Raw genomic sequence first — 24960 nt, forward strand, 5'->3', positions numbered from 1 at the left:
ACATGATATAAATATCCATCACCCTTATTAGTCAGATGCATATTTTCACAATTGCTTAAATAACATTTCTAAACCCGCGTCTGAAAAGCATTCTTCAACAGTTGCTAAAGTTCAACAGTTCTTAGGAATAGGAATCACATATATAAACATACTATGCGCAAATCAACGATGCATGAAGTAGTTTCTTCTAGCAACAAAAACAACGATGATTTTCACATATATTTATATCAAACCGAAAGCATTACAAGTCCACGTCCAGTACTAACTAAACATATGAGATAAAAAATTTGTATTCTCCACTACTATTAGCTCATAGACAGTTGAAGGGTTAGGAAAAACTGTACATAATAAAACTGAGTGCACCACCGAGACCATAATAGCATGTCATGTGATTAGATACTGCTAGTCCTCCCACCTACAAACATCAATTGAAACAAGAATAAATATTACTCTCAATCAAATACTAATTAAACCACTTTGACAGACCTTAAATACAAATTGAGTTCATAGGAAAACACATACTCCTAAATCCAGCTATACATACCTGATTTATAAAATTGAATCCACATACTCCTAAATTATTCTTCAACCAAACTGAAAATCACCTAATCAAGATGAAAAACAAAAATTAAATGAACAAAAACAGATCAAGATTGGTTCCCGTAGGAAATTAGATTGTGATACAACTAAATCAAAATTGAAATCGAGAATAGAACTAAAATAAAATCTAGAATAATTACTAACAGTAACAACAACAACAACAACAACAACAACTAAAAAACAAACCGTACCTTGATTTTGTTGCTATTCTTCCGAAACAGTGAGGATTCTTCTTGATCTCAGAAATCAAAAGAAACAACAACAACTTCAAATCAGAAAACCTAACATGGAGTAGCTTTGAAACAACAAACTAGAATCAATTGAGAATTCATAGATTGATGATCAGTTGTTAAATAAATTTGAACCAAATCATTCAAATCTACAAATCCATTGAACAAAAATCAATTAAATCAACTGAAAAATCATTATTTAATCGACGTAGATCAAATATATTTATTTCAATTGATTAGTTCATTGAGCTATTCAATCGAAATCATCAACGGAGATCCATAAGCATCGTCATCTGAAATCGATGAAACTAAACTCGTTTTCTTTTTCTCCGTTAAACTACGACGTTGACAATCTGAAACAGAAAACCCTAATACTCTTCAGAGCAAAAATCAGAGAGAGAAAGTGATACTGATGTAGAATTTTTGTTTGGATAATCAGGATATTTGTTTGTAAATCTTAGATCTAGGTTTTGAAATCATTTTTTCATTGAGAATTTCGATTAGGAATTGTTTCTCGGATTGGTTCTTCATCCGAGAGAGGGAGCTAAAGAAAATTAAAGAGACAAACTGAAAAAGAAAATGAAACCAAAAATGAAATCTACGCCTAATTTTATAACTATATATATTAAAGGGCTGTTTTTGGTATTATGAAATAAATTTTTTATTTACAGACCCTGAATTCTAAAGTTACGGACCCAGAAATATCAAAATGTGAAAGAATGGAGTTGATAGAGAAGGATCCATTTTGTGGGGCTTCTCTGTATTCAACCCATATAGTAGGGGGTTATAGTATTTTCCAATTTTATTATTAACAAAGCTAAATGAGAAAAACAGAAAATAAGCCGAAGAACCACTTCACAGCCAGTTCTCCTCGGATTCGCAAACGAACAACAATTTGTGGCATCCAACCTTGACCTTTTTTTTTCTTTCCGGTTAAGTCCAATAGTTTGTTAAAGCAAACAAAAAAAAAAGTAAAAAAGTAACTACAAGAATTAAATGGAGGGCTCAAGGCCCCCATCCCAATAAACCAAAAGGATTAAAAAAAATGACTGCAAAAGTAACTTCAAAAACTCCAGAAAAACTAACACAAGACAAATAACATCAAGAATAATAAGATCTTATATCCTATTCTTCTCAAGTATCTCTTATTTCCAATTTTAAAGCTTCTCCTCTTGGACTGTAAACTCGAAAAAATTTATGCCAAAACTCTGAATCTCTATAATTTTCATACTCTTCATAAATATCGTTGTTCTCATATTCATCCGAAACGTAATTACCGGAATCAAATTTACAGGGGATTGAACTTTTTTCCTAGATGAAATTTTATCCATTAATTCTTCTTTTTTCTTTAATATAATCTTTTCTATGGTTAAAACTCATCATTGATACTCGCTCACATTTTGATTAGTTTGGGCAAGACTTTCATGGTAATTGAAATCGATTGTTATAGGTGGATCGAAATGGATGTGACGTGACATAATTGATAAATAAATTGGTCACAAGTGTGAACACCCACTTAAGAGGTGGTAAGTTTTGGCAGTTCATGAGCATCATGATAGATACATGTGTGTTGATTCTCTGTCTCTAATAATTAATAAGTCTTAGGTTGTCCCTGTAATATATAAATGATCTTTAAAAAAACTTTGATTAACAAAATGGTTCTTATGGTTATCATATTTTCCAACAAATTTCCTCACCTCCGATGTTAATATACAATATATTGAATAAGAACTCCTCACTTCAACACACAAAAATCCTCGTCAAATCAACCAATGAATCGAACTGAAACTGGCCCTCTTCTTGAGCCAGAAAATGTTCGACCAAGAAGAAATCGTCCAGATATAGAGTGACGGGAAAGGGCAAAAGTTATTACCTTTTGTTGTCTTCTTCTGAGCAATATATTTGTAGCTCCTTGCCTCTTGCTTACCATCTCCGCTTGGAAAGGTGTAGTTCAACCGACATGTTATATTGAAAACTACACATTCACGGTACCTCATATGAAACCCAAGTAATCAATGCTACTTCTGTATTTTTCGATCTCATATTCATAGATATGTATCAGTGGGGGAAGATATACTGTGAAAATGTTTCCATGGCATTTTATGATCAAGGTAATAACTTAAGCTTACCAATCGGAAATATCTGAATACCGAAATTTGTAATAGGTAAGACATTTCTTGCCGTTATTCATATAAATCAGAACTTTGGGCTAAACTGGGAGAATGCTGCTGGAATTGATGTTAAAAATGGAAGTAAGAAAATGTTTGGAATCACTTTAAATACAAAATTTAGGGCTTCTAGTTGGTATTCAGACAGCCCGAGATCGAGAATATATCCGATGGGATTACAAGCTAATGTGACGATCAACGGTCAGGGAATGTTAGTGGAGGACAAAGTGTGGCTTTCCCCCGTACTCCGTGGTGATCTATTAAGCATACTGCAATATATTGCACTTGCTTTTACTGTTATATTAATGCTATGTTTGCTTTGCTTTTGCTGGGGGTGCTATGTTGTATTAGACGAGGCGAGGTGAAGTGAGGTGTGCGCCGAGGCGCCTTAGAAAAAATAAATAAATATTGCCAATAACTTTTTGCGTTGAGGTGTTTTATTGCTAGGCGTCCTTTGGTTGACTCGTGCGCTTAGGTGAGCGCCTAGCTCACTTTTGATAACATAGCTGGGGGATGAAAATCTTACATGTTTGCTGTATTTTGATGTATTTTTGCTTGTTCCGAATAAGAAATTTTGTTTGTTGTATTTTTCTCATATTTTTGCTTGTTTCGAATAAGAAAGTCTGTGCCTTGCTATGCATTTTCAAACATATACATATTAGTGTACATTGATTTCTATTGATTTTTTGTTTTATTATTTATGGAAGAAAAGCTTTTCCTATTGAAATGACATATTGAGAAGAATCAGTTGATAAGTTTTACCATGACGTAAGTGACAGCCATTCTTAGTTGTTAACATGTTACATGTATAGATCACATTTAGATATTACGCCAATGATTCTTTTTTTTCTCTATAAAAATTTGCATGGTGTCACCCTGGAATAAATAAGTTTTACAAACAAGACTCGCAATGGTTCTTACCAGTTATCTATAAATTTTTTCTCCAGAAATTCATATTTCTTTGTTATTCGTATCAACCAATATAGTCAATTCCGGGTTTCAGTACGTCTCGGCCACTAGTATAACTTTATCTCGGAAAAATTCTCGGTGAAATCTCGGAATACCTACCAAAACTTGGTTTCTGAATTTTATATTTATATATCAAACATTTTTGATCCATTTACACACCACATGAGACTTGGTGTAATGATTATTTTTGTCTCTAGATAGTCGTAGGTTGTCCCCTATAATATATATAAATGATTTTTAAAAGACTTCGATAAATAAAGACCTGAAGGATTCCTACTGGTCATCCTATCTTCCTATGTGCATATACATTTTCCTTCTCTTGTGAGTGAATCGGAATCTTATATAGTATTCAAGAACAACACTCCCTCTTTTATTACACACCAAAAAAAATACATCAAATCAGAACCAATGGATGAAACCGGAAACATCCCTCTTCTTGAGGCACAAAATGGTCAATCAACACAGGTTGGTCCTTTTTGGGCAAGAAATGTTACCCTGCGAAGGACTACGATTAGCCTTATGGCGAGTATAACTGTAGCTCTCTGCCTTTTCACTGTCATCTCCAACCGGAGTAATGCAGTTCAGCCTGAATGCTACATCGAAGAACTACACGTTCTAGCCCTGGACAAAGCTTCAAATGGAAGCCAAGTCATGAATGGTACTTTTATATTTTTCAATCTCATATTCAAGAATGAGAATATGTTCGGGAAGATTTATTATGAAACCATTAACGTGATGTTTCATCATCACGGTAATAACTTCAGTCTACCGATTGGAAATATTTTGATACCAAAGTTTGTAGTGGAAAAGAAAGCTACTGTGCTTTCTAAATAGTCTTCTATATTGGGAGGATACTCTTAGAATTGATGTTACAAATGGAAGCATTCGGAATCACTTTAGAGATGGAATTCAGGTCTTGCACTTGATATTCAGCCCGAGGGGAAAAACATATCAGGTGAGATTACAAGCTAATATGACGATCAATGATCAAGGAACATCAGTGAAGGACAACGCGTGGCTTTCCACCCGACTTGGTATGAGTAATACACTCAGATGGTATTTGATAATTCTTTTTGTTACCATCCCGTTATCTATAAAATTTGGTCTCATTTGTGTCCTATGTTGTAACCAAGGTAATTAGTAAAACACTCGGTTGGTCAGTCTGTTTGCTGGGAACCTTAATATCTGTAATTCCATGTATTCGCTGTTAAATAAATGGATTAAAAGACGATTCAATGTATTTTCAAACACATTATTTTGGTAGATGTATGCCTATTTTATATATGCATCATTCATCTACTGGAACCAAAAGAGAAAAACTCTGCCTATTGCAAGAAATTAATCATTATATTTCATATACTTTAGCAAAAGAGAGAACTAGATTCCACTAGGGACCCAAACAACCTTAACTTATTTATTTCTATAACCAGTTTTAAACAATGTGTAACCGGGGTTTTACTGCACGTACACCTACAAGTTATAATATCATTTACACAGAGCGTATCTTTATACATATGAAGGTCCACCGCTTTACGACTTCAGCACCTAGTAATCGACAAAATTTCATCAGATCAATAAGCAACACCTCCGGCAAAACCATCTCCGTCGTGAAGTAGGCTCTCTGTCAGCCAATAACCATCCCAAGAACCACCAATTCTCTGTAAGTAGCTCACAAGTTATAAACAGAAGAACAAGGGTTAGCATTTACTAACTTGAAAGGTTATACATATGTTCATTGTGTGTGTGAGACAAGTTTTCAGACTGCTTCTTGTAGACATAACTGCTTCAATATGGAATATTCATCTCACATATATTGTACCCAGAGTTTCCCACTTCTGCTTGGGAGCCACCTCTAGTGGATGTCATTTCATATCAGATGGGTCTTTATTTCGATGATCATTCAGCTATTTCGAGAGATTGCAAACAAAGCTGGTGTTACAGTTGGTAGCTTCCGCAAGTCCATCACTCGTGAGCTGCTTAAGAGTGTTGCAGGGTTTCATATGGCCATGACTCATTGTGTTACTAGTTGCTGAGTACCTTAATGATGTTAACCTGAAGCCTCTGTGGCTTACATGGAAAGTATGGAACAGTGTCTATAGGTTGAGGGTCGAGGCTTTGAATTCGTTCAAGTCTCTCACATGTTTTAGAGAATCCAATCACGTGTGTGTGGGAGAGGGAGAGAGGGAAAGACCGAGGTACCTGAACCATTGTAAATTGGAATATCTCTTCTTCTTCTGGACGAGCTCCTCGTATCCAAATTCTCTGTTTGAAACGGTTCTATTCCAAGTTGATGTAGACCAAAGAAGCAAGTTAGCCAAACATGCATAGTAACACATCAAACTACTCTCATTCTAAACTATGTACGGCAGTGTTTTGCAAGTGAAAAACTTGGGGCATACCTCTTCCACCCATAGACTGCTCAAAATCTCCCTTTCCTTATGACCGAGAAGAACTCGGTAAGTAGAGTGGTGGAAGATCCTCCTAAATCGTTCAAACTACATTGAAATGGATAACATCCAACATAAACTCACTTTCTCAGACTGTAATTTCAATTTGATGCGAAAGCGCAAGCAAAAAACCAACTTACCTGTCCTAGATCGAAGAAAGGCCCAAAATACGTCGATCTCTCAAATGGATCAAACCCCGCAAACTATCATGCGAATAAAGAAGAAAAGCATTCTTCAGTTGGGATTCAGTATATACATAGAAATGAATTTGTTTATAATTTTTTTATTTGAAGAAACAAATCAAAGAAATAAAACACAAATTGAAGTTGAAATTCAGTATATACGTAGAAATGAATGAACAGATATATTACCCTATACATGACTTCCACTCCATAATCCTGCCTGGGCTGGTCATTGTGTTTTAGTGCATCAAGTTGGCATTGCACTGCGTCTTCTGCACTAAACTAAATCAAGAGATTAAAGTAGAGACGATTGATAAAATTGATTTTTTACTAATAAGTAATCCAGAATTAAGAACAAAAAAACAACATATTCAACAGGATAAATAATTACATTCAATTTAGGACCAAAAGGTTTTTTCCTGCGTGACTCGAGCCTGCAATAGAAACCACACAACAGGAATTAATTGGCAATTTCAAATATGAACATCATCTAATGCTAATCTGAATTAGATTAAGGTTTCGATTAATTTCATATTCTACTAAATCTCTAAGAAACTTTAACTAGAAATCAGATAGGGATAAAAGTATCACCAATCAGTAGAAAGAAAGTCTGGAACATCAGCAGAAGAAGAAGCTCTGAAGCGATTATTACTACTAATCCGATTCTTCTTGACACTGAAGCTGCTCCGATGGAGAAATTTATTGCAATTAACTTGCTTTGATTTGTACAAGCAAGTATAGGGTTCATGAGAAGATGATAACGAGGATGAGGAAGGAGCTAACGCCATCGTCGTCATCTTCTCTGAAAAAACAGTAGCTGTGAAAACTGGGAATTTCGTCCGATTGAACCAACTAATAAAGAACCTGGACAAATGTTCATAGCGCTGATATGGGCCCACGTGGATAAGTAGAGTAGTGTGCTTACACGTAACTCGGAGTCAGATTGTGCACCCTTTGAATCTGGACTCCGTATCTGACTCAGAATCCTGACTCTTTCCGAGTTAGATGGTTTGTGTTTCGAAAAATTTATGATGACCGATTCAGATCATAATCTGACTGAGAACTATTTATGTCAGATACAATTTTGTCTTCAAATCAAGTCAGATATGTACCATTCCACCTGCAAAGTGGTACTCAGAGTCTCCGAAAATGATAGATAGCCCCGGTTTTATACCCCAAAAGTTTACACCGCTTACATGTCAATTTTTGGTTGGTCCAAACTTTAAAACATGCCCCTCTATTTTTCCTGGTGGGGTAGGATGAGAGGAGATCAATGGTGGATGGAGATGCCACGCAGTGGTTTACAAAGCCGGGGGCTCTGTAGCATTGAACCAGAGTCTCAGACTCAACTCAAGTACCTGTCAGATCCCAAGTCAGATATCACAAAAATCTTATTATAATAAAGAAAAGGGAGAGTTTTGGGACGACCCTCATTTGGTCCGGACACCCCCGAAATGACAAAGCTATCCTTCATCAAAAAGCAGGCATATTTGGCACACCACGTAAATTGGAAATAATCAAGGGCAATAGGATAAAACGGCTCCTTCTTCGTTCTAAAAGAGAGCATCGACGATAACAAAAAAACACACTCACAGTGCTCCAGTTTAGGTATAAACGGATTATTCCACCGAATTTAATTCACAAAGTAAGGGTTTATTTCCCCTGATTTCGTTACTAAATTATGGTTTACGCTTCGATTAGTGTTTCAATTGATGTAATTCACAACTTTGATTTAGATTGACATCTTGGGGTTTTGAAGAAAGATCAAATTCCATCGGAGCTTTAAAAGAAATCTGTTATCACTCTCTCTTACTCGTCCGAAGAAGAATTTTGTAATGGCGATTAGATAGCGACGGATGTGGTGTACCTGATGGTAAGATGAAGAAAAAGAAGAGAAGCGATTCAAGCAAATGAAAGAAGATAAAGAATTGTAAGTATATACCATTTTCACTGGATAAAGAACCCCAATTTGTTCTGTTGCAATTACGAATTTTTTTTAAATTACGTTTCTGAATTTCGGATTGAATTATAATTCTTAATATTTGTGAATGTTGGAACCCTAATTTGTTTAGTGAAATTTCATTTTCTACCTATAATTCTTTCTCTTTTGGAACTTTATCTGTTTGTGAAAATGCCTAAGTTACAATTTTACTGTTTAATTTCAATTTCTACTCTATCTACTGCCACATCAATTGAACACACGGATGGCATAAAATTGTAATTTCTCTATCTATTTCGAAGAAAGTGAATCCATGACGAAAGAAGATCAGCAGCGTTGTTGCAAGAGAGAGACATGACAAGCCATGGTGATAAACACAAAATAACAGCAATGGCAAAATTGTGCAGGACGACGAGTTTCCTTTTCAAGGTTAGTGGTAACCTAATTCAATTAGTATTTTCAGTTCTGATGTAGTATATCTTTCTCTGTATCAATAATGGTTATTGATCCTTTTCCTCTGTATCAACTTTAACAGTTGATCCCTTACGTCAGTTTAAGTTTCTTTGTTTTGCAAGTATTTCCTTTCCTAGTTTTCGTTAAACTCTTTCCTTTTATCATCTCATGTAAACCTATATAAAGGCTAGGTCTCTTGTTTACAAGACACATCTTATTATTATTACTATTATTATTATTATTATCAAAATTGATTATCAATCTTTACCTTAGAATCTTAATCCTAGAATCAGTTTTCTATTAAGTTTCTGACGAAACTTAAACCTATCCCTGTTACCTTTATCTGTGCTACACTAGTTGGTATCAGATACAGAATTTTTAGATTTCTATCTAAAGACAGATCCTTCACAGCTTCCGCACAAACTCAAAACCCTACCTTTCGTTTCTATGGCTGAAAAACCTATCACCTTAGATGAAATTGCAGACCTTTTGAAACCTCTTCAAACTTCCATTACAAATATTGAAACTAAGCTTGCAACCAATGAAACATAAAACAATGCTCTCAAGGAAAAGCTTGAAACTATGGAAAAGAGATTAGTTTTCCAAGGAGATTACATGAACAAATTATTTAAACATACTGGTTTAGAAAAAGAAGACATACCTGATTTGATCGATGATACAGAAGATGAATAAAAAAGCACTGGCGAAAAAGAAGATGATGAAACAAAAAAGTTAATTCTTCTTTTACTCAGAATAATAATATTCCTGAAAATATCTTCCACAAACTTAACCACAGGGAACCAATAGAAGGTTATGTCAACAAAAAACTGGTTACAGTTCCCCTCCATTATGATGAAGATGACAAGGCTGAAGAAATAAGTTGAAGGCTGACAAGAGAAACAATGGATTGATGACAAACGGTTGAAATATGGTGTGAATCCTTATGGAACTTTACCAGAATATAAGCTGAAGGCTGATATCCCTAATTTTCATGGTGGTTTGCATATTGAAGAATTATTGGATTTATGAAGTAAATTCCTTTTTCAACTTCATGGAAGTTCCTGAATTTTCTCAAGTTAAGCTGGTAGCTAGGTGGAGCTGCAGCTTGGTGGGGAAAACTTGGTGAAGATCGGCGCAATTCTCATAAACATCCCATACGTACTTGGAACAGAATGAGAGATTTGTTAAAAGCTAAGTTTTTACCTAAAGATTACATGCAACAACTTTTTATTAATCTTCAGAACTGTCGACAAGGAGCCAGACTAATTGAAGAATACGTTGCTGAGTTCTATGCTTTAGTTGCTCGTAACCAATTGAATGAAACTGAGGAGCAATTAGTTGCACGTTTTGTTGATGGTTTGAACAACTTAATTCAACAGGGTATGACACCATCTGTGTTTACAATGGTTGAAGCCATCCAACAAGCTATTAAGATTGAAAGGCGTGTCCTCAATACTTCTAGACAAGCAACTCCACGTCATGCTCGTTATCAACATTATTATAAAGCTGCCAGACCGTATAACTCTTCCTATGGTTACCAGGATGAAAGGGGATCAACCGTCGTTGTTGATCCATATCCAAAAGGGTCAACTGCCTTTGTTGATCCACAAGATAGAATTACTAGCCAGCCATATCAACAACAACAACCAACATCTTCTCCTTCAGAGGCTGCTCCAATGATGCATATACCATATTCTAAACCACCTCAAGCTAATCCTCAACGAGATGTTGCTCGAAATACTAGAGGTAATCAATATCAACAACAATTTCCACCATTATCTAAAACCTATAATCCTTATTCAAAGTTTCGAGGAGATAGATGTAATAAGTGCAACCAAACTGGCCATACTTCTAGTGATTGTCGCAAGTTTCATGCTTACATTAATGAAACTCAAGAAGAAACTCTGGAAGAAGAAGCTCTAGGAGACGATGAGTTATTTTATCTTTAAGAACATGAGACCTATGATGCAGATTTTCTTGGAATGATTCGACCAGTTTTAATCACTGAACCATGTCCTACTCAGAGGCATAGTATTTTCGTATCTCATTGTTTCATTGAAGAAAAGCTTTTCAACATGATCATTGACAATGGAAGTACAGAAAAATATGTTTCTGCAAAGTTGGTTGAAAAACTTGGTTTACCTGTTACTCTTCATCCAAAACCATATTCAGTTGGCTGGATAAACATTTCACCCACTCAGCAGATCACTCATCAATGTTTGGTGAAATTCTCTTTCCCTGGGTATTCAGATTATGCTTTGTGTGATGTTATTAACATGACTGCAGCAAGTTTATTATTGGCAAGACCATGGCAGTATGATATTCGTGCTGTTCATAACTGCTATGAGAATACTTATACTTTTGTTCATGAAGGATTCACCAAAGTTTTGTGGCTTTTACAATCTTCTTCTTCAATCAAGGAACCAGCAGACAAGAAGAATACTCTACTATTGTTCATTCTTTGAAAACTCATTCTTTGAGTTCTCGTGAAGTTACTAAACCTATGGTGGAGATTCCAGACAAGGTACAACCCTTATTGTCTTCTTTTACTGACTTATTTCCTACTGAGTTACCAAATACTTTACCTCCACTGAGAGATTTACAACATCAGATAGACTTTATACCTGGAACTTCTATTCCTAATCAACCTCATTATAGGTTAAGTCCTAAAGAGCATGAGATATTACAAGGTCAGGTTGATGATTTGTTACAGAAAGGTTTGATAAGACTTAGCGAAAGTCCTTGTGCTAGTCCAGCCTTTTTAGTAGACAATAAAGATGGTGGACATCGTATGTGTATAGACTGTAGAGCTTTAAATAGAGTTACTATACCATATAGGTTTCCTATACCAAGAATTGATGATATGATTGATATTCTTTATGGTGCTAAAGTCCTTAGCAAGCTTGATTTGCGTAGTGGATATCATAAAATACGTATTCGTGAAGGTGATGAGTGGAAAACAACATTCAAGACAAAGGAAGGCTTATATGAATGTTTAGTAATGCTTTTGGTTTATCTAATGCTCCTAGTACCTTTATGCGCCTCATGAATCAAGTTCTGCAACCTTTTCTTGGAAAGTTTGTCAGAGTATATTTTGATGACATGTTGATTTTTAGCAACAATGAAGAAGAACATATTTCACATTTATCTCAAGTCTTTAAGGCACTGCAAGACAATGTTTTGTATGTGAATCTAAAGAAGTGCACTTTCTTTACAAACAAAGTCACTTTCTTGGGATATGTTGTGTCAGATATTGGTATTTCTGTGGATGATTCTAAGGTGAAAGCAATTGTAGAATGGCCTACTCCAACATCTATACGAGAAGTACGAAGTTTTCATGGGTTAGCATCCTTCTATAGAAGATTTGTGAGAAATTTCAGAACAATTGCAGCTTGTTTGACAGATTGTTTGAAACATGATACTTTTGCATGGACTGAAGAAGCAGAAAGATCTTTAATCTTCTCAAAGAAAAGTTGGGTAGCGCACCTGTTCTTGCCATGCCAAATTTTGATAAACCTTTTGAGATTTATTGTGATGCTTCGGTAGTTGGTATTGGTGCTGTGTTATCTCAAGAAGGACATCCAATCGCATACTATAGTGAAAAGAATTCTGATACAAGGAAGAAGTGGTCTATTTATGAGTTGGAATTAATTGCTCTAGTTCAAGCTCTTAAGAATTGTCATCCTTATCTTATTCACAGTGAGTTCGTTGTCAACACTGATAATCAAGCTCTCAAGTTTCTGAAAACTTCAGGAAAGGTCAATAGGATGCATGATAGGTGGTTATCTACTATCAATCAATATTCACAGTGAGTTCGTTGTCAACACTGATAATCAAGCTCTCAAGTTTCTGAAAACTTCAGCAAATGTCAATAGGATGCATGACAGGTGGTTATCTACTATCAATCAATATACCTTTTCCATTAAACATAAGAATGGAAAACTTAATCAAGTTGTTGATGCTTTGAGTATGCGAGATCATCTTCTAGTTACTCTTAAACATCATAGTTTAGCCTTTGATTTCTTGAAAGATTTGTATAGTGAAGACAAAGAATTTCAGACACTCTGGGAAAAGTGTGGTTCTTTAACAGGCAGTGTTGATGATTTTCTCCTTCAAGATGGTTTCCTTTTTAAGGGGAATCGTTTATGCATACCACAATGTTCTTTACGACTTCATTTAATCCAAGAATTAAATGGAAGTGGCCTGGGAGGACATTTTGGACGTGATAAAACTATAGCTTTGGTTGAAGAACGTTATTTATGGCCATCTCTTAAAAGGGACGTTCAAAGGTACGTACAAAAATGTATGGTTTTCCAACAGTCCAAATGGAATATTCAAAACACAGGTTTATATACTCCACTTCCAATTCCAGATGCTCCTTGGGTTGGTATTAGCATGGACTTTGTGCTTGGATTACCACGTACTGCCAGGGGGAATGATTCTATTTTGGTAATTGTTGATCGTTATTCAAAAGTGGCTCACTTCATAGCCTGCAAGAAAACTACAGATGCCTCCAACGTTGCTTATTTATTTTTCAAAGAAGTGGTACGTCTGCATGGAATTCCCAAGACAATTACTTCTTATAGAGACACTAAATTTTTGAGTTATTTCTGGATGTATTTATGGATGCGTTTGGGAACTAAACTTCAGTATAGTACAACTTCTCACCCTCAAACAGATGGGAAAACCGAAGTAGTCAATCGATCTTTGGGAAATTTGATTAGAGCCAAAGTTATTGGAGGAAAAGAGAAGCAATGGGATAATTTTCTCCCAAACATGGAATTTGCTTATAATACTTCATTCAATCGATCCACAGGTAAGACGCCTTTTGAAATTGTTTATTCTAAGGTTCCTAATCATATTTTAGATTTGGTGGTGCTTCCCAAGCTGCGTAAATCAAATGATAAGGCCGATAACTTTATTGAGAAAGCTTCCCTCATACATCAAGAAGTTAAGTCCAAGCTTACAGAATATAATAACAAATACAAGGAAGATGCAAATCAACATAGAAGACTTAAGACTTTTGATGAAGGAGAATTGGTTTTGATTCATCTGAGAAAGGAAAGGTTTCCTACTGGTACTTACCACAAGACCAAGATGAAGAAATATGGATCATTCAAGATTTTGAAGAAAATCAGTGATAATGCATATGTTATTGATCTTCCATCAAATTGTAACATCTCTAATATATTCAATGTGCAAGAAATTTTTACTTTTCATGGAGAAAATGACGTTCTTTCTATTCATTAAATCGAGGACGAGTTTCTTTCAAGAACGGGGGACTGGTGTAGTACATCTTCCTCTGTATCAACAATGGTTGTTGATCCTTTTCTTTTGTATCAACTTTAACAGTTGATCCCATGCTTATGGATCAACTATGACAGTTGATCCCTTACGTCAGTTTAAGTTTGTTTGCTTTGCAAGTATTTCCTTTTCTAGTTTTCGTTAAACTCTTTCCTTTTATCATCTCATGTAAGCCTATATAAAGGCTAGGTCTCTTGCTTACAAGACACATCTTATTATTATTATTATTATCATCAAAATTGATTATCAATCTTTACCTTAGAATCTTGATCCTAGAATCAGTTTTCTATTAAGTTTCTAACGAAACTTAAACCTATCCCTGTTACCCTTATCTGTGCTACACTAAGTTCCCTATTGGGCATAACATGCTTAAATGATTGCTTCCAGTATCGATTGTGTTAGTTCTACTGTTATTAGATACAAAAATGAAATGGGATTGATTTTTTTTCTTTTTTAAATGCAACAAAATGGGATCGATTTGATAAGTGTATTTCTCTGTTTGACCTCTAACGAGTGCCAATTTCGTGCAACATAATTGGATTGATTGGATATGCGTGGTTCTGCACATTAAAAGTTGGGGTGATGACTTAGAACACTTATGGGGTATCTTGCATTACTGATTATGTTGCCGTAAGTTAACCCATTCTAGAATCTAGGTGGAGTTAGAAACATAGCATTCTTATATAATGCGTAAGTTGTTAACCCATTCTAGAATCTAGGTGGAGTTAGAAACATAGCATTCTTATATAATGCGTAAGTTGATGGAGCTGAAACAATCACCCCAAATTAGTAGTTGAAAATGTAATTCGATCCAACAGTTTAAAAGGTAATATTACCTGTCATGGTATAAGCTTAGGGACATATATTGGTGATCTCCCTAGATGACAACCTTCTAAAAAGCAATTCGTAGCTGTTAACTGAAAAATACGCAGACTGTTCAGAAACCTAAAGCTAGGTATCACAAGAGAAGGCTTAATCAGGTCTTAGCAGTCAATTTAACCATATACAGGTCGTGTGAGATAGCTGATGTTGAGTGCTAGAATGCCGCATGTTTGTTGATTGATTTATTTAGGGGGAAATAAATACTGCTCTCAAGCTTCAAGTTTGAAGATCTCCTTTGCAGAAAAAATTGAATGGAATGTCCACTTAGTAAGTTTGTGCTAGAATTTTAATATGGATGCGTTTCATTTTTCTCGGAGGTTCAAGTCTTCTTTGAAAAGATTCAAAACTCCGTGTGTTCAATATATCAACATAAATTATAAGTTTTTTTTTTTTTGAAATTGTTCTGCATCAAATTATTCACTTTAGAGCTCAATGCGGCTCCTATTATTAACCTCGGTAGAGGCCGCCTGTCGATAGAGCAGGCCCAACATCAAGAATCATAATCCATAGAAGCAAATGTTGTGCCGTAATTCAGTTTCTGCAGCAAGAAAGACCAAACGGATTGCTAATTTGGTGTGCCGATTCACTGAGAAATATTCTTGACGATACTTATAAATGGATATTAGTGATTAAAATATCATTGAATGAAGAGTTTGAATTTATTTTTTAAAGCACTGCCAGGCACATAGCGGGTCTTTTTCATTTTTAGTTGTGCATCTTATGCCTTTCTATTCGTCTACATATTTTCTTTGTTTACAGTTCTTATCAAATAACAACTTATATTAGTTTGAATTTATGGTTTAGTGAACATTTATTCTGGGCTCTAAAGGAGGCTCTGTTTAGTAACGGGTGGTGCAAGTTTATTAATGTAGAAGCCAAGATTGCGGATTACATCTAACTGAACTTCTTCTTTGACGAAAATTAGTTGTCAGATGAATTCCATAAATTCTACGGTACGTTATGAAGGATGCATCTTATTTGTATTTGAAATTGCGGCTTATGGCTTCATTATTTTTCCATTTTGAACTGTGTTAATTGGGAAAATGATTTATGAATACACATTGTATACATGGATATTTCTGAATGAAAAATTATCCTAAAACGTTTGATTTTAGTTAAAGGGAAAGGTTTGGCAGGCGCATCGCGCGTGCGTATATTAAACGATCTGACATCTCCCCGAATCAGAGTCAAATTCACATTCTTAAATTTGCTATACAGTGACAGATGACCTTTCCAAAAAAATGCAATGAGAGATGAGATTTTTAGCAGCAAAGTTGCGGACTACGATTAATAGAGTGTTAGATTAACACTCTTCCAAGGACTGGACACATAATTGGATTCCTTGCTTAAAAGGAAAGAAACAAAATTGCCAAGCTATATAGTAGAGCATAGCATTAAACTTGTGATTTAATGAAGTAATCCGCTCACAGCACTAAACTTGTGATTTAATGAAGTTAACAGAAGACATATACAGAGGACAAATAAGCTGATCAGTCCAATCAGTTGAACAGGACAGAAACACTTGAATGTATTCAATTTTTAATTTCACTAAATTTCCAATTCATCATGGAAAAGTCTGATGTTACTGTTAACATGGCTAAAGTTATAAGAACTATTTGATTTACTTCTAATCAACTAACTAAACCAACAGCATTTGTATATACAGAGAGAGTGAATCTGGTGTCTGTTTAAGAACTAACCCCCTACTTACAACTATGGAACACATCGATCATCATGTGTCTTTCTTGAATGCCAATTGAGAAGCCAATGCGAGATGATCACTGCCCCATTTCTGGAAAAAGAGAAAGGAACCCCATCAAACAAACATTCTAACCATTAAGGGCGGGTTAAGTTGTGAGTGCCACAGTGGGCTTCAAAATATGCAAAACACTAAGATTCCTCACTTTTGTCAGCTACAAGAATGCAACACATTCCTAGTTTTTTTGGAAATCATGCCATTTTCATTAACATGATTGTTTGTTTAGAGCATTAGGGCAATGGTGTAACATTTTAAGTTTCTGATAATCTATTCACTCTGCCGCTGGAAATGGTTATGGAACAAAGATGCTACCGACATGTCCTAAAAAAGAAAGAAAGTGATAATGATATACCTTGGTTGGGAATCCAAGACTCCAGTTTTGAAGAGCCTGTTTAGGTATCGTATCGAGAACCTTGACTGTCTGTAGATCCTCGGAATGCCTGAAGGAAGATCAATTTAGGTTAGCAGTCAACCAACCGACCAAAACCATATGACTATGTGTTACACTAATCTTGAAACCCTTTATATTTCTTATAGCTAATTTAGCATCTTCTTGTTGTTATAAAAGACACAACAAAGGTATTGAGGGTTCAGTAAACTAAACTGCTAGGGGACCAGTTGATTCAACTTTTTACGCAGGAAATTCAATTTGAATAAAATAAAAAGGTACAAATACCACCTTAGATGTACTTACCATATATAGTCAACAGTACCCGCAAATCGTCTGTGGTAACTGGTCACTTGAGGTTCCATGCTCACTGGATCTCTAGTCCCAGAAAAATCCTGGTGCATGAATACATAAAGCTCAGTATATAACTAAGAAATAGAAAAACAACAATTTTTAGTGAAGTTCACATGATCTGAGTTCAAATTGACATTGCATCAGTCCAGACCAAAAGAATGGGATGTGAGCTTAAAGGTTATTGAATGACCAACCTCAACTTCTGCATACGAGCTTTTTAACTTAAGAGGACTTTCTAAAAGCATGCACTCTGCGTTTCCTGTTGCTGTTTCTATATCCATCGGAGTCCACGAAGAGGGGTCATAAGTGTACCTCCTTGTGGTTGCAGGCTCGGAACTAATAGATGTAGAGAAATCAATTTGGACATCAGAACATGGTGGTGGTAGATCTGAAATGTGTGCGGTATCTGACAATTTTTCTGAGGATTGATCTGTTTCTGCAGACTCGTGGCTTAAGAATTTACTATCACAGACAGCATCCAACATAGTGGCATCAGTGTGGCATATTTCAGATGTAGTCCCATGCTCTTGATCCACTTCCTCTCTATCTTCACCAGACTTGTTGACTAACATGGTACCTGACTTTGGATCCACACTTAGGTCAATACTAGTAGATGCAGCAGAGATCTTGACATGGTATGTACCTTCAGACAAAGTTGAGGGATTAATCCTTTCTACTGATTCAAGATTTCTCTTTTCCATATCACTGCAAACAGACTTTTGCTTTGTAGTTTCAATCACTGGATTACTTGAAGATAAGCTTGGTTGAGTCCTCAGAGTACGGCCCGGCCTTTCTACATTTTCAGACACGATCTCCATACAAACATCATCATCATTATAAGAAGGTATAAGCGAGGATAACTCTTCCACCCCATCATTTTCAAGATCAACAGGTGGCACACCTTCCTCGGGAATGCCATTTGGACTTTCTTTTATCTGTTCAAGTGACACACTGTGCGGTGACATAAACTGATCCTTACAATTATCTAGTATTTCTTCCTCAATTCTTATAACATCGTAAGTCCTGCTGTTTTCATTTTTGTATTGGACATCAGATCCAGATTCCATGGGTGCATTTACCATCTCACAAATATTCTGAGGCTTTGCTAAGTTTGTCGCCAAAAAAGAATTATCCACTTCGTCGCACGGCTTGTTCTTGTCATGCATGTTTGGTAGTTCATTACCATGTTTCATATCGACATTCTCCTCAACCAGCATAGAAGTGCTGACTGTACCATCATTAGACTGAGCCCTACAATGATAATACAAAGGCTTTTTAGATTTGGGGCCCACGAGGGAAACAAGTCACAAGGTTTGTAAGATATTCACCTAGGAAACCCGTTTCCTGAGTTAGGGTAATTTCGCTTTAGTTCAGATATTTCTGCAGTTGGTTGTCCAGATACTTGATTTCTAGCAAGCCCATCCAAGTTTAACTGCAAATTTCAACATCAGAACATAAATATTACAAAAGACATGTTGTGCATGTTGCAAAATATATTTCAAGCAATCTTAACAAGTGAATCAGAGAATACCTTCTGGTCTAGTATTAGGTTGTACAGTGGACTCTGATGCAATAGAAGATAAAAACAATTGTTATTTAAACTCTAAGGAGCTAACCCTGTTTTCGTGTGAAACAGGTAAAACAAACATTTGCCAACAAATGAAAACTGATTTACCTTTGGGGTACAGTTGAAATCCCCACAAAGAACCAATGGTGCATCCCTCCAGAGCTTTGAAACTGCATGAGCCCTTTCTAGGAGCACTCTGACCTGTTGTACAGGTAAGAAATACAATATTTAGCAGCGCAAGAAATATCCGAAGAGCTGAAATGCATCTTCAAAGGAGCAAAATTTCATAGAAGAATGAAAAAAATCCCCAGGCATGACGAAGTTACTGAGCACCCTTACATATACTGCAGGAGACTGAGAGAGATTCAAGTTCAATTGTTTGTGCCCTCTACAGATGTACTAATACAACAGTTCCAACTTTGACTAATGCACAGTTGCACATGGAATCGTAGTTGGTACAAGAAACTGCAAAGGTTGCATACCTGTCCCAGCTTAATTTCTCCTCTTTTAGGGTTGAACAACACGTGAATATTACATATGACAACTAGATTAGCATCACTTGCACTGCAAAAGCAACACTTTTATCTTGTAAGTCGACATGAAGGTTTAGCGAGTATCTGGGGTATTATACCCCGGGTATAACATAGGACACCTCACACGCGCAATAAAGACTCCAAACACAGGCCAGGCTATAACATTACGACAATCCAACATCCAAGTGTAAAACATTGGCAAGAAGTCAAAAGAAAGAATGGTGAGAGCAAAAGACTTTTACGCGACTTGATTATTTACGACTGAATTTTTCCTATCAGCACAGTTTGCTATGTACAAATAACTATGCTGAAATAGCAATTACATCCCAAATAGATACAGCACTAACTAGAATGGATGTCCTTGTCAAGGAAATTAATCTCAGTTTCCCTAGTTTTCATTCTACGTTGTGATAAAAGAAGGCTATCATTGCAGTAGAATCGTAGACTATTATATGAAATTATTTCAGAAGAACTATACCTTGTAGGCGAATCCGCAGACACCTTGTCACTGGAGTTTTGGTTCCTTGACTTAGTGGAGAAAAGACAAAGTAATATGTTATTGGTATGTGAATGAGATAGAAAAGTAATTCAGAATGGATGAATTTTGGGGTCAAACTCAGAGTTCAACATATGTCATACCTCGAGTACACAAACTTGTGCAACGTTATCACGAAGTCCGAGGTTTCTGAACTCTATAGATTCTTCATGCCGCAATTTGAATCTGATCATACAAAATATTGAAGTCAACGAAACAGTGAGATTCAATCCATTGCTGGAATTCTCTGATAAGCTCTATTCTATAATAAGCCAGCCATAGGTGTCTGAGAAGCAAGCCATTTAGATTTTAAACTATAGAAAAACCCGTGTTACATGGACACGCCTAAAAAATAATTTCAGACGTGTCAATACGTTTTTACCCGGACTTGTTCTCTTTAGTAAAGTTTATGTAATGCCTTTTGGACTAATCATACACTTAATACGCATATATCTTGCAAATTCACTACCTTAAACAGTTATATATCTATGTTAAACTTCTAAATTCAATATTGACTGTGCCGTTGTCCACGTCTTTTTGTTTTTTAAGTTGTCGTGTCGAAGTAGCGTATTGGATACAAGACACCAACACCGACACCGTGTCCATGTCATTGTAACACAGAGAAAAATGAGCACAGAATTATTCATTTTAGACGGAACTTCAATCATTTGAAAACCAAGATGAAAATAAAAATAATCAATTTTTGCGGCCAGCTTCATGCGAAAACAGCAATCAATACTGAAAAGGAAAGAGATACCGTGTTGTGCGCCAAAAAATTGCACATCCATCAATTGCTTGTCCTGTACGCATCTGCAAATTCACAAAGAAGTTCTCTTTCAACTCATATGCAAGAAGAGCATACTTGTTGGTCATGTATAAGCTAATAGCAAGTAACAAAACAGAAAGAACACAAAAACATCAGTGTCTATCCCTGAGTAAATCAACCCTGAATACAGAAAGAAACTGAAATATTATGCAAAGAACAACTGATGTTATTGACATAACAAGTGGTCTGTTTTTGTTTGTTTGGGAGGATTCTAATTTTTTAAAACAGACCTTCCAGATTCCTTCATACCCATGGACCTTTAGCTCGTTCTCTAAGTCCTGGAACCTATCGACCTCCTGCAAGTAAAAATAAGGAATACAACGTAAGAAATCAAGTCATGAATGCAAATTTTGAAGTATCAATAAACATTTTACAAAAAGTGATTTATAACTACTGAAGTGCCATTCATTCAGACTGTAAAGTAAGCTGGCAATGGCAACTTTGACAGAGCTTGCAAGAAGCAAAGGGTTAGAATCTGGAAAGAACACACATATATCTATTTGGGAAAACATTAACCATATATAAGTGACAGCAAATATACCCTAACCCATACTCGTGGGAACAGTATAAAAAAACTGCATCCATGCTAACACTCGAGGTAAATCGGAAAAAAATAGGAAACGGTTATCAAATTCAGCGCGTAGAATGCAATGAATATAGATGCAGTAGTTTATCCAAATCTAACACGAGAATCTTATACCTGGAGACACATAATGTCAGCCGACCATAATCCAAGCTCAAAAAGTATATTTCTCTTTCGCCGCTCCCAGTCCAATACGTAGAATGGTATGTGAAAATAAAGCTCTCTTCTATGGTCTAAAGCCAAGTAGTTGGCTAGTATATTGTATGAAAGCACTACAAAGCGTTCTGTAATCCAACCGTTAAAGTAAAATAAGGTCAAGTTTCCCAACACAGTTTTCTTAAAATAAAACTTGGATGTAAACCAACCCAGTTAAATAAAATAACAAGTATAAGAGTGAAAATGGCAACTCTATCAGTTTATATTTATGAACAAAACTAAATATACTAGTACTATCCTGCTTTTCGCAAATGAATGCACAGTTATACAGGTTTCTACTTGCTACAAAATAACTAAGTACAGGGAGTGAAGTAATACATACCACATTGAGGTGGTGGCTGTGACACCGCCAACTCCCACTTCCTGTAGTCCCATTGTTTGGTGCCAGGAGGAGTAAACGGACGCTGTTGGCGATAATGCAGTGGCCTATTCGGCTGCTGTTGACCATAATGTGGTGGAGGAATCGGCTGCTGTTGGCGATAATGATGTGGCCTATTCATCTGCTGTTGACCATAATAGGGTGGAGGAATCCGCCGCTGCTGGCGATAATGCAGCGGAGGATTCGGCTGCTGCTGGCGATAATATGGTGGAGGAGTCGGTTGCTGGTGTCGATATTGTGGGGAAGGGTGGGGAAATGGCTGTTGTTGTGGCGGTGGTTGACGGTAATGTTGATTTTGGAAATTCCGTCCATTATGCTGCCTGAAACCATTATTTCTAGCTTCAACTGATGGAAAATGTGAATCTTCAGTAACCAATGATTCTTGATTCTCAGACGGAGAGCAAAATTCTCCACATGGAGCTCCTCCTCTAGGCTGAGAGTAAGAATTAATTTAGAATCCAATTTTTAGGATTTCAATTTCAAACAGAGAAAACGAGAAAGAAATTAAAAGATTTAATTTAGGGTTTCTTACGTACGTAACCACCACGAAGAGAAGACATTGAAGCGAAATTGATGTCAGTAGTAGCAGCTGCAATTATAAAAGATTGTAACGAAGACGAAGAAGAAGAGGCGAACCTCATTCTATTTCTAGGGTTTTCATTTCTGAGTGTTTTTGTATTTAGGGTTTTAATGATCGTGAATTTGGTCGTCGTCGTCTTCTCACTTTCGTTTTCCTCCTCCTCGACTGTAGAATCAGCAGAGAAGAAAAATAGATATACAAAACCACAAGCTCATGGGCTTGGCCCATTTGAATGACTGCCGACCAAAGAACCCGCTTATTGTGACCAGTGGGTCGGGTGTGGAATTCTTTCCGGTCGGGCTCTTTTTTTCATTATTTAAAAGTTAAAACGCAATTTATACAGTCGAGAGAGAAAACTGAAGAGTTCTGCAAAGTAATAAGGTGATTGATTAGTGTTTAATTTATCTTTTGAAAGCAGAATCATCTTCAATGGAGAACCTTCCCATAGACATCACGGAAAACATATTTTCTCGCTTATCTATTGAACCCGCCTTACAGTTTAAGCAAGTATGCAAAACATGAAGAAATCTCATTGGTACGAATAAAACCGGTCTCTTGTTCGCTTATGCAGACCTTTATAGTCTCCAATACGACGATATAACAGAAGTACAACTCTACTATGGAGATGAGTACGAAGAAAATCTTGAGCAGTACTACTCCACTGAAACACTTGCACTACGGGAAAAATATACATCTACAACTGGAGATTTACAACTCTTCGCTAAACATCGTAGAAAGTCATATGTTTTACAACTGGTTTCAAAGAAAGAGTTGTCGTATATCATCACTGCCAACCCTTAGGAAACAAGGGGTTGCGCTAAGAAACAAACCACAACTCCTTAAGCAAAAACGTTGTGACGACATTTAGCTATAACAACTCTGTTCCATAAAGGTAGTGACTAAGCCTATCACAATTTTCACAAGAGTTGTTGAAGAACACCAAAATATGATGATGAAAAATAGTGTTAGAGGGGAGATTCAAACATGAACCTACTGCATGGAAGTCTGGCTCATCAACCATCCTTACAGTTCACAAGTTTTGTTTTTTTTTTTCTTTTTTTTTAATAAAAACGTATAACAACACTTATAAGTGTTGTTGAAGTAAAAATATAGAATGTTGGAAAAAATGAGATTAGAAGGGAGATTCGAACATGAATCTACTGCATGGAAGTCTAGCAAATATAGAACGTTGGCAGAAATGAGGATGGGGGGATTTGATCCTCAGCCTCCTGCATGAAAGTCTACACCACTAACCATTCCTACACTATCACAAGTTCTGTCAAGTTTGTGGTTCTTTAATATACTAATTTTAAGACAACCCTTTATAAGAGTTGTGAAACAAAATACAATGTTCAAAAAAAATGCTCAGGTGACTAAGCCGCAAAATATTCTGAAGGAATCTTACTTGTAAATGGATGGATTCGTCGTTCTTACCAAGTTTCCGACTTAGAGTAGTCCACTCGCGGCCAGGTTTCAATCTTGGAGCATGGTTTGCATACAATATGGAGAAATAGGGTTTGTTTAAGGTTTCGTAGAATATTCCGAAGGAATCTTACCTGTAAATTGATGGATTCGTCGTTCTTACCAAGTTTCTGACTTAGAGTAGTCAACTCGCAGCCAGGTTTCGATCTCCGAGCCTGGTTTGCATGCAATATTCATAAATAGTTTTTTTTTAAGATTTCGTAGAATATTCCGAAAGAATATTACCTGTAAATGAATTGGTCGTTCGTAACAAGTTTCTGACTTAGAGTAGTCCACTCCTGGCCAGGTTTCGATCTCGGAGCCTGGTATGCATACAATATGCAGAAATATGGTTTGTTTAAGGTTTCGTAGAATATTCCGAAGGAATATTATCTGTAAATGGATGAATTCGTCGTTCTTACCAAGTTTCTGACTTATAGTAGTCTACTCCCGGCTAGGTTTCGATCTCGGAGTCTGGTTTGCATACAATATGCAGAAATACGGTTTGTTTAAGGTTTCGTAGAATATGCCGAATGAATCTTACCTGTAAATAGATGGATTCGTCGTTCTTACCAAGTTTCTGACTTATAGTAGTCCACTCCCGG

General features: G+C 36.1%; 2 protein-coding genes and 1 long non-coding RNA gene across 3 annotated transcripts; 1 reads left to right on the plus strand and 2 right to left on the minus strand.

Annotated features, from left to right (window-relative positions):
* Nucleotides 1-5295: 5295 nt before the first annotated feature.
* LOC113361068 lies at nt 5296-7426 on the minus strand. Its single transcript, XM_026604441.1, has 7 exons — nt 7188-7426; nt 6988-7030; nt 6786-6878; nt 6555-6617; nt 6367-6462; nt 6167-6244; nt 5296-5625 (listed from the first exon to the last, which is right to left on the minus strand). The coding sequence occupies exons 1-7, from the start codon at nt 7391-7393 to the stop codon at nt 5539-5541; spliced, it is 666 nt and encodes a 221-aa protein (XP_026460226.1). The 5' UTR covers nt 7394-7426; the 3' UTR covers nt 5296-5538.
* A 653-nt stretch (nt 7427-8079) lies between these two features.
* LOC113355655 lies at nt 8080-9439 on the plus strand. The gene is made up of 3 exons (XR_003362502.1): nt 8080-8241; nt 8333-8526; nt 8838-9439. It is a non-coding gene; the product is annotated as an uncharacterized LOC113355655 (long non-coding RNA).
* A 7141-nt stretch (nt 9440-16580) lies between these two features.
* Nucleotides 16581-23045, minus strand: LOC113355654 (carbon catabolite repressor protein 4 homolog 6-like). Its single transcript, XM_026598569.1, has 15 exons — nt 22851-23045; nt 22258-22747; nt 21837-22003; nt 21367-21432; nt 21068-21120; nt 20415-20496; nt 20254-20303; nt 19725-19806; nt 19351-19443; nt 19207-19239; nt 19004-19107; nt 17870-18926; nt 17628-17716; nt 17286-17373; nt 16581-16966 (listed from the first exon to the last, which is right to left on the minus strand). The coding sequence occupies exons 1-15, from the start codon at nt 22953-22955 to the stop codon at nt 16907-16909; spliced, it is 2619 nt and encodes an 872-aa protein (XP_026454354.1). The 5' UTR covers nt 22956-23045; the 3' UTR covers nt 16581-16906.
* Between the last annotated feature and the right edge of the window lie 1915 nt (nt 23046-24960).

Source organism: Papaver somniferum, chromosome 3, assembly GCF_003573695.1.
Source record: "Papaver somniferum cultivar HN1 chromosome 3, ASM357369v1, whole genome shotgun sequence".
NCBI lineage: Eukaryota > Viridiplantae > Streptophyta > Magnoliopsida > Ranunculales > Papaveraceae > Papaver > Papaver somniferum.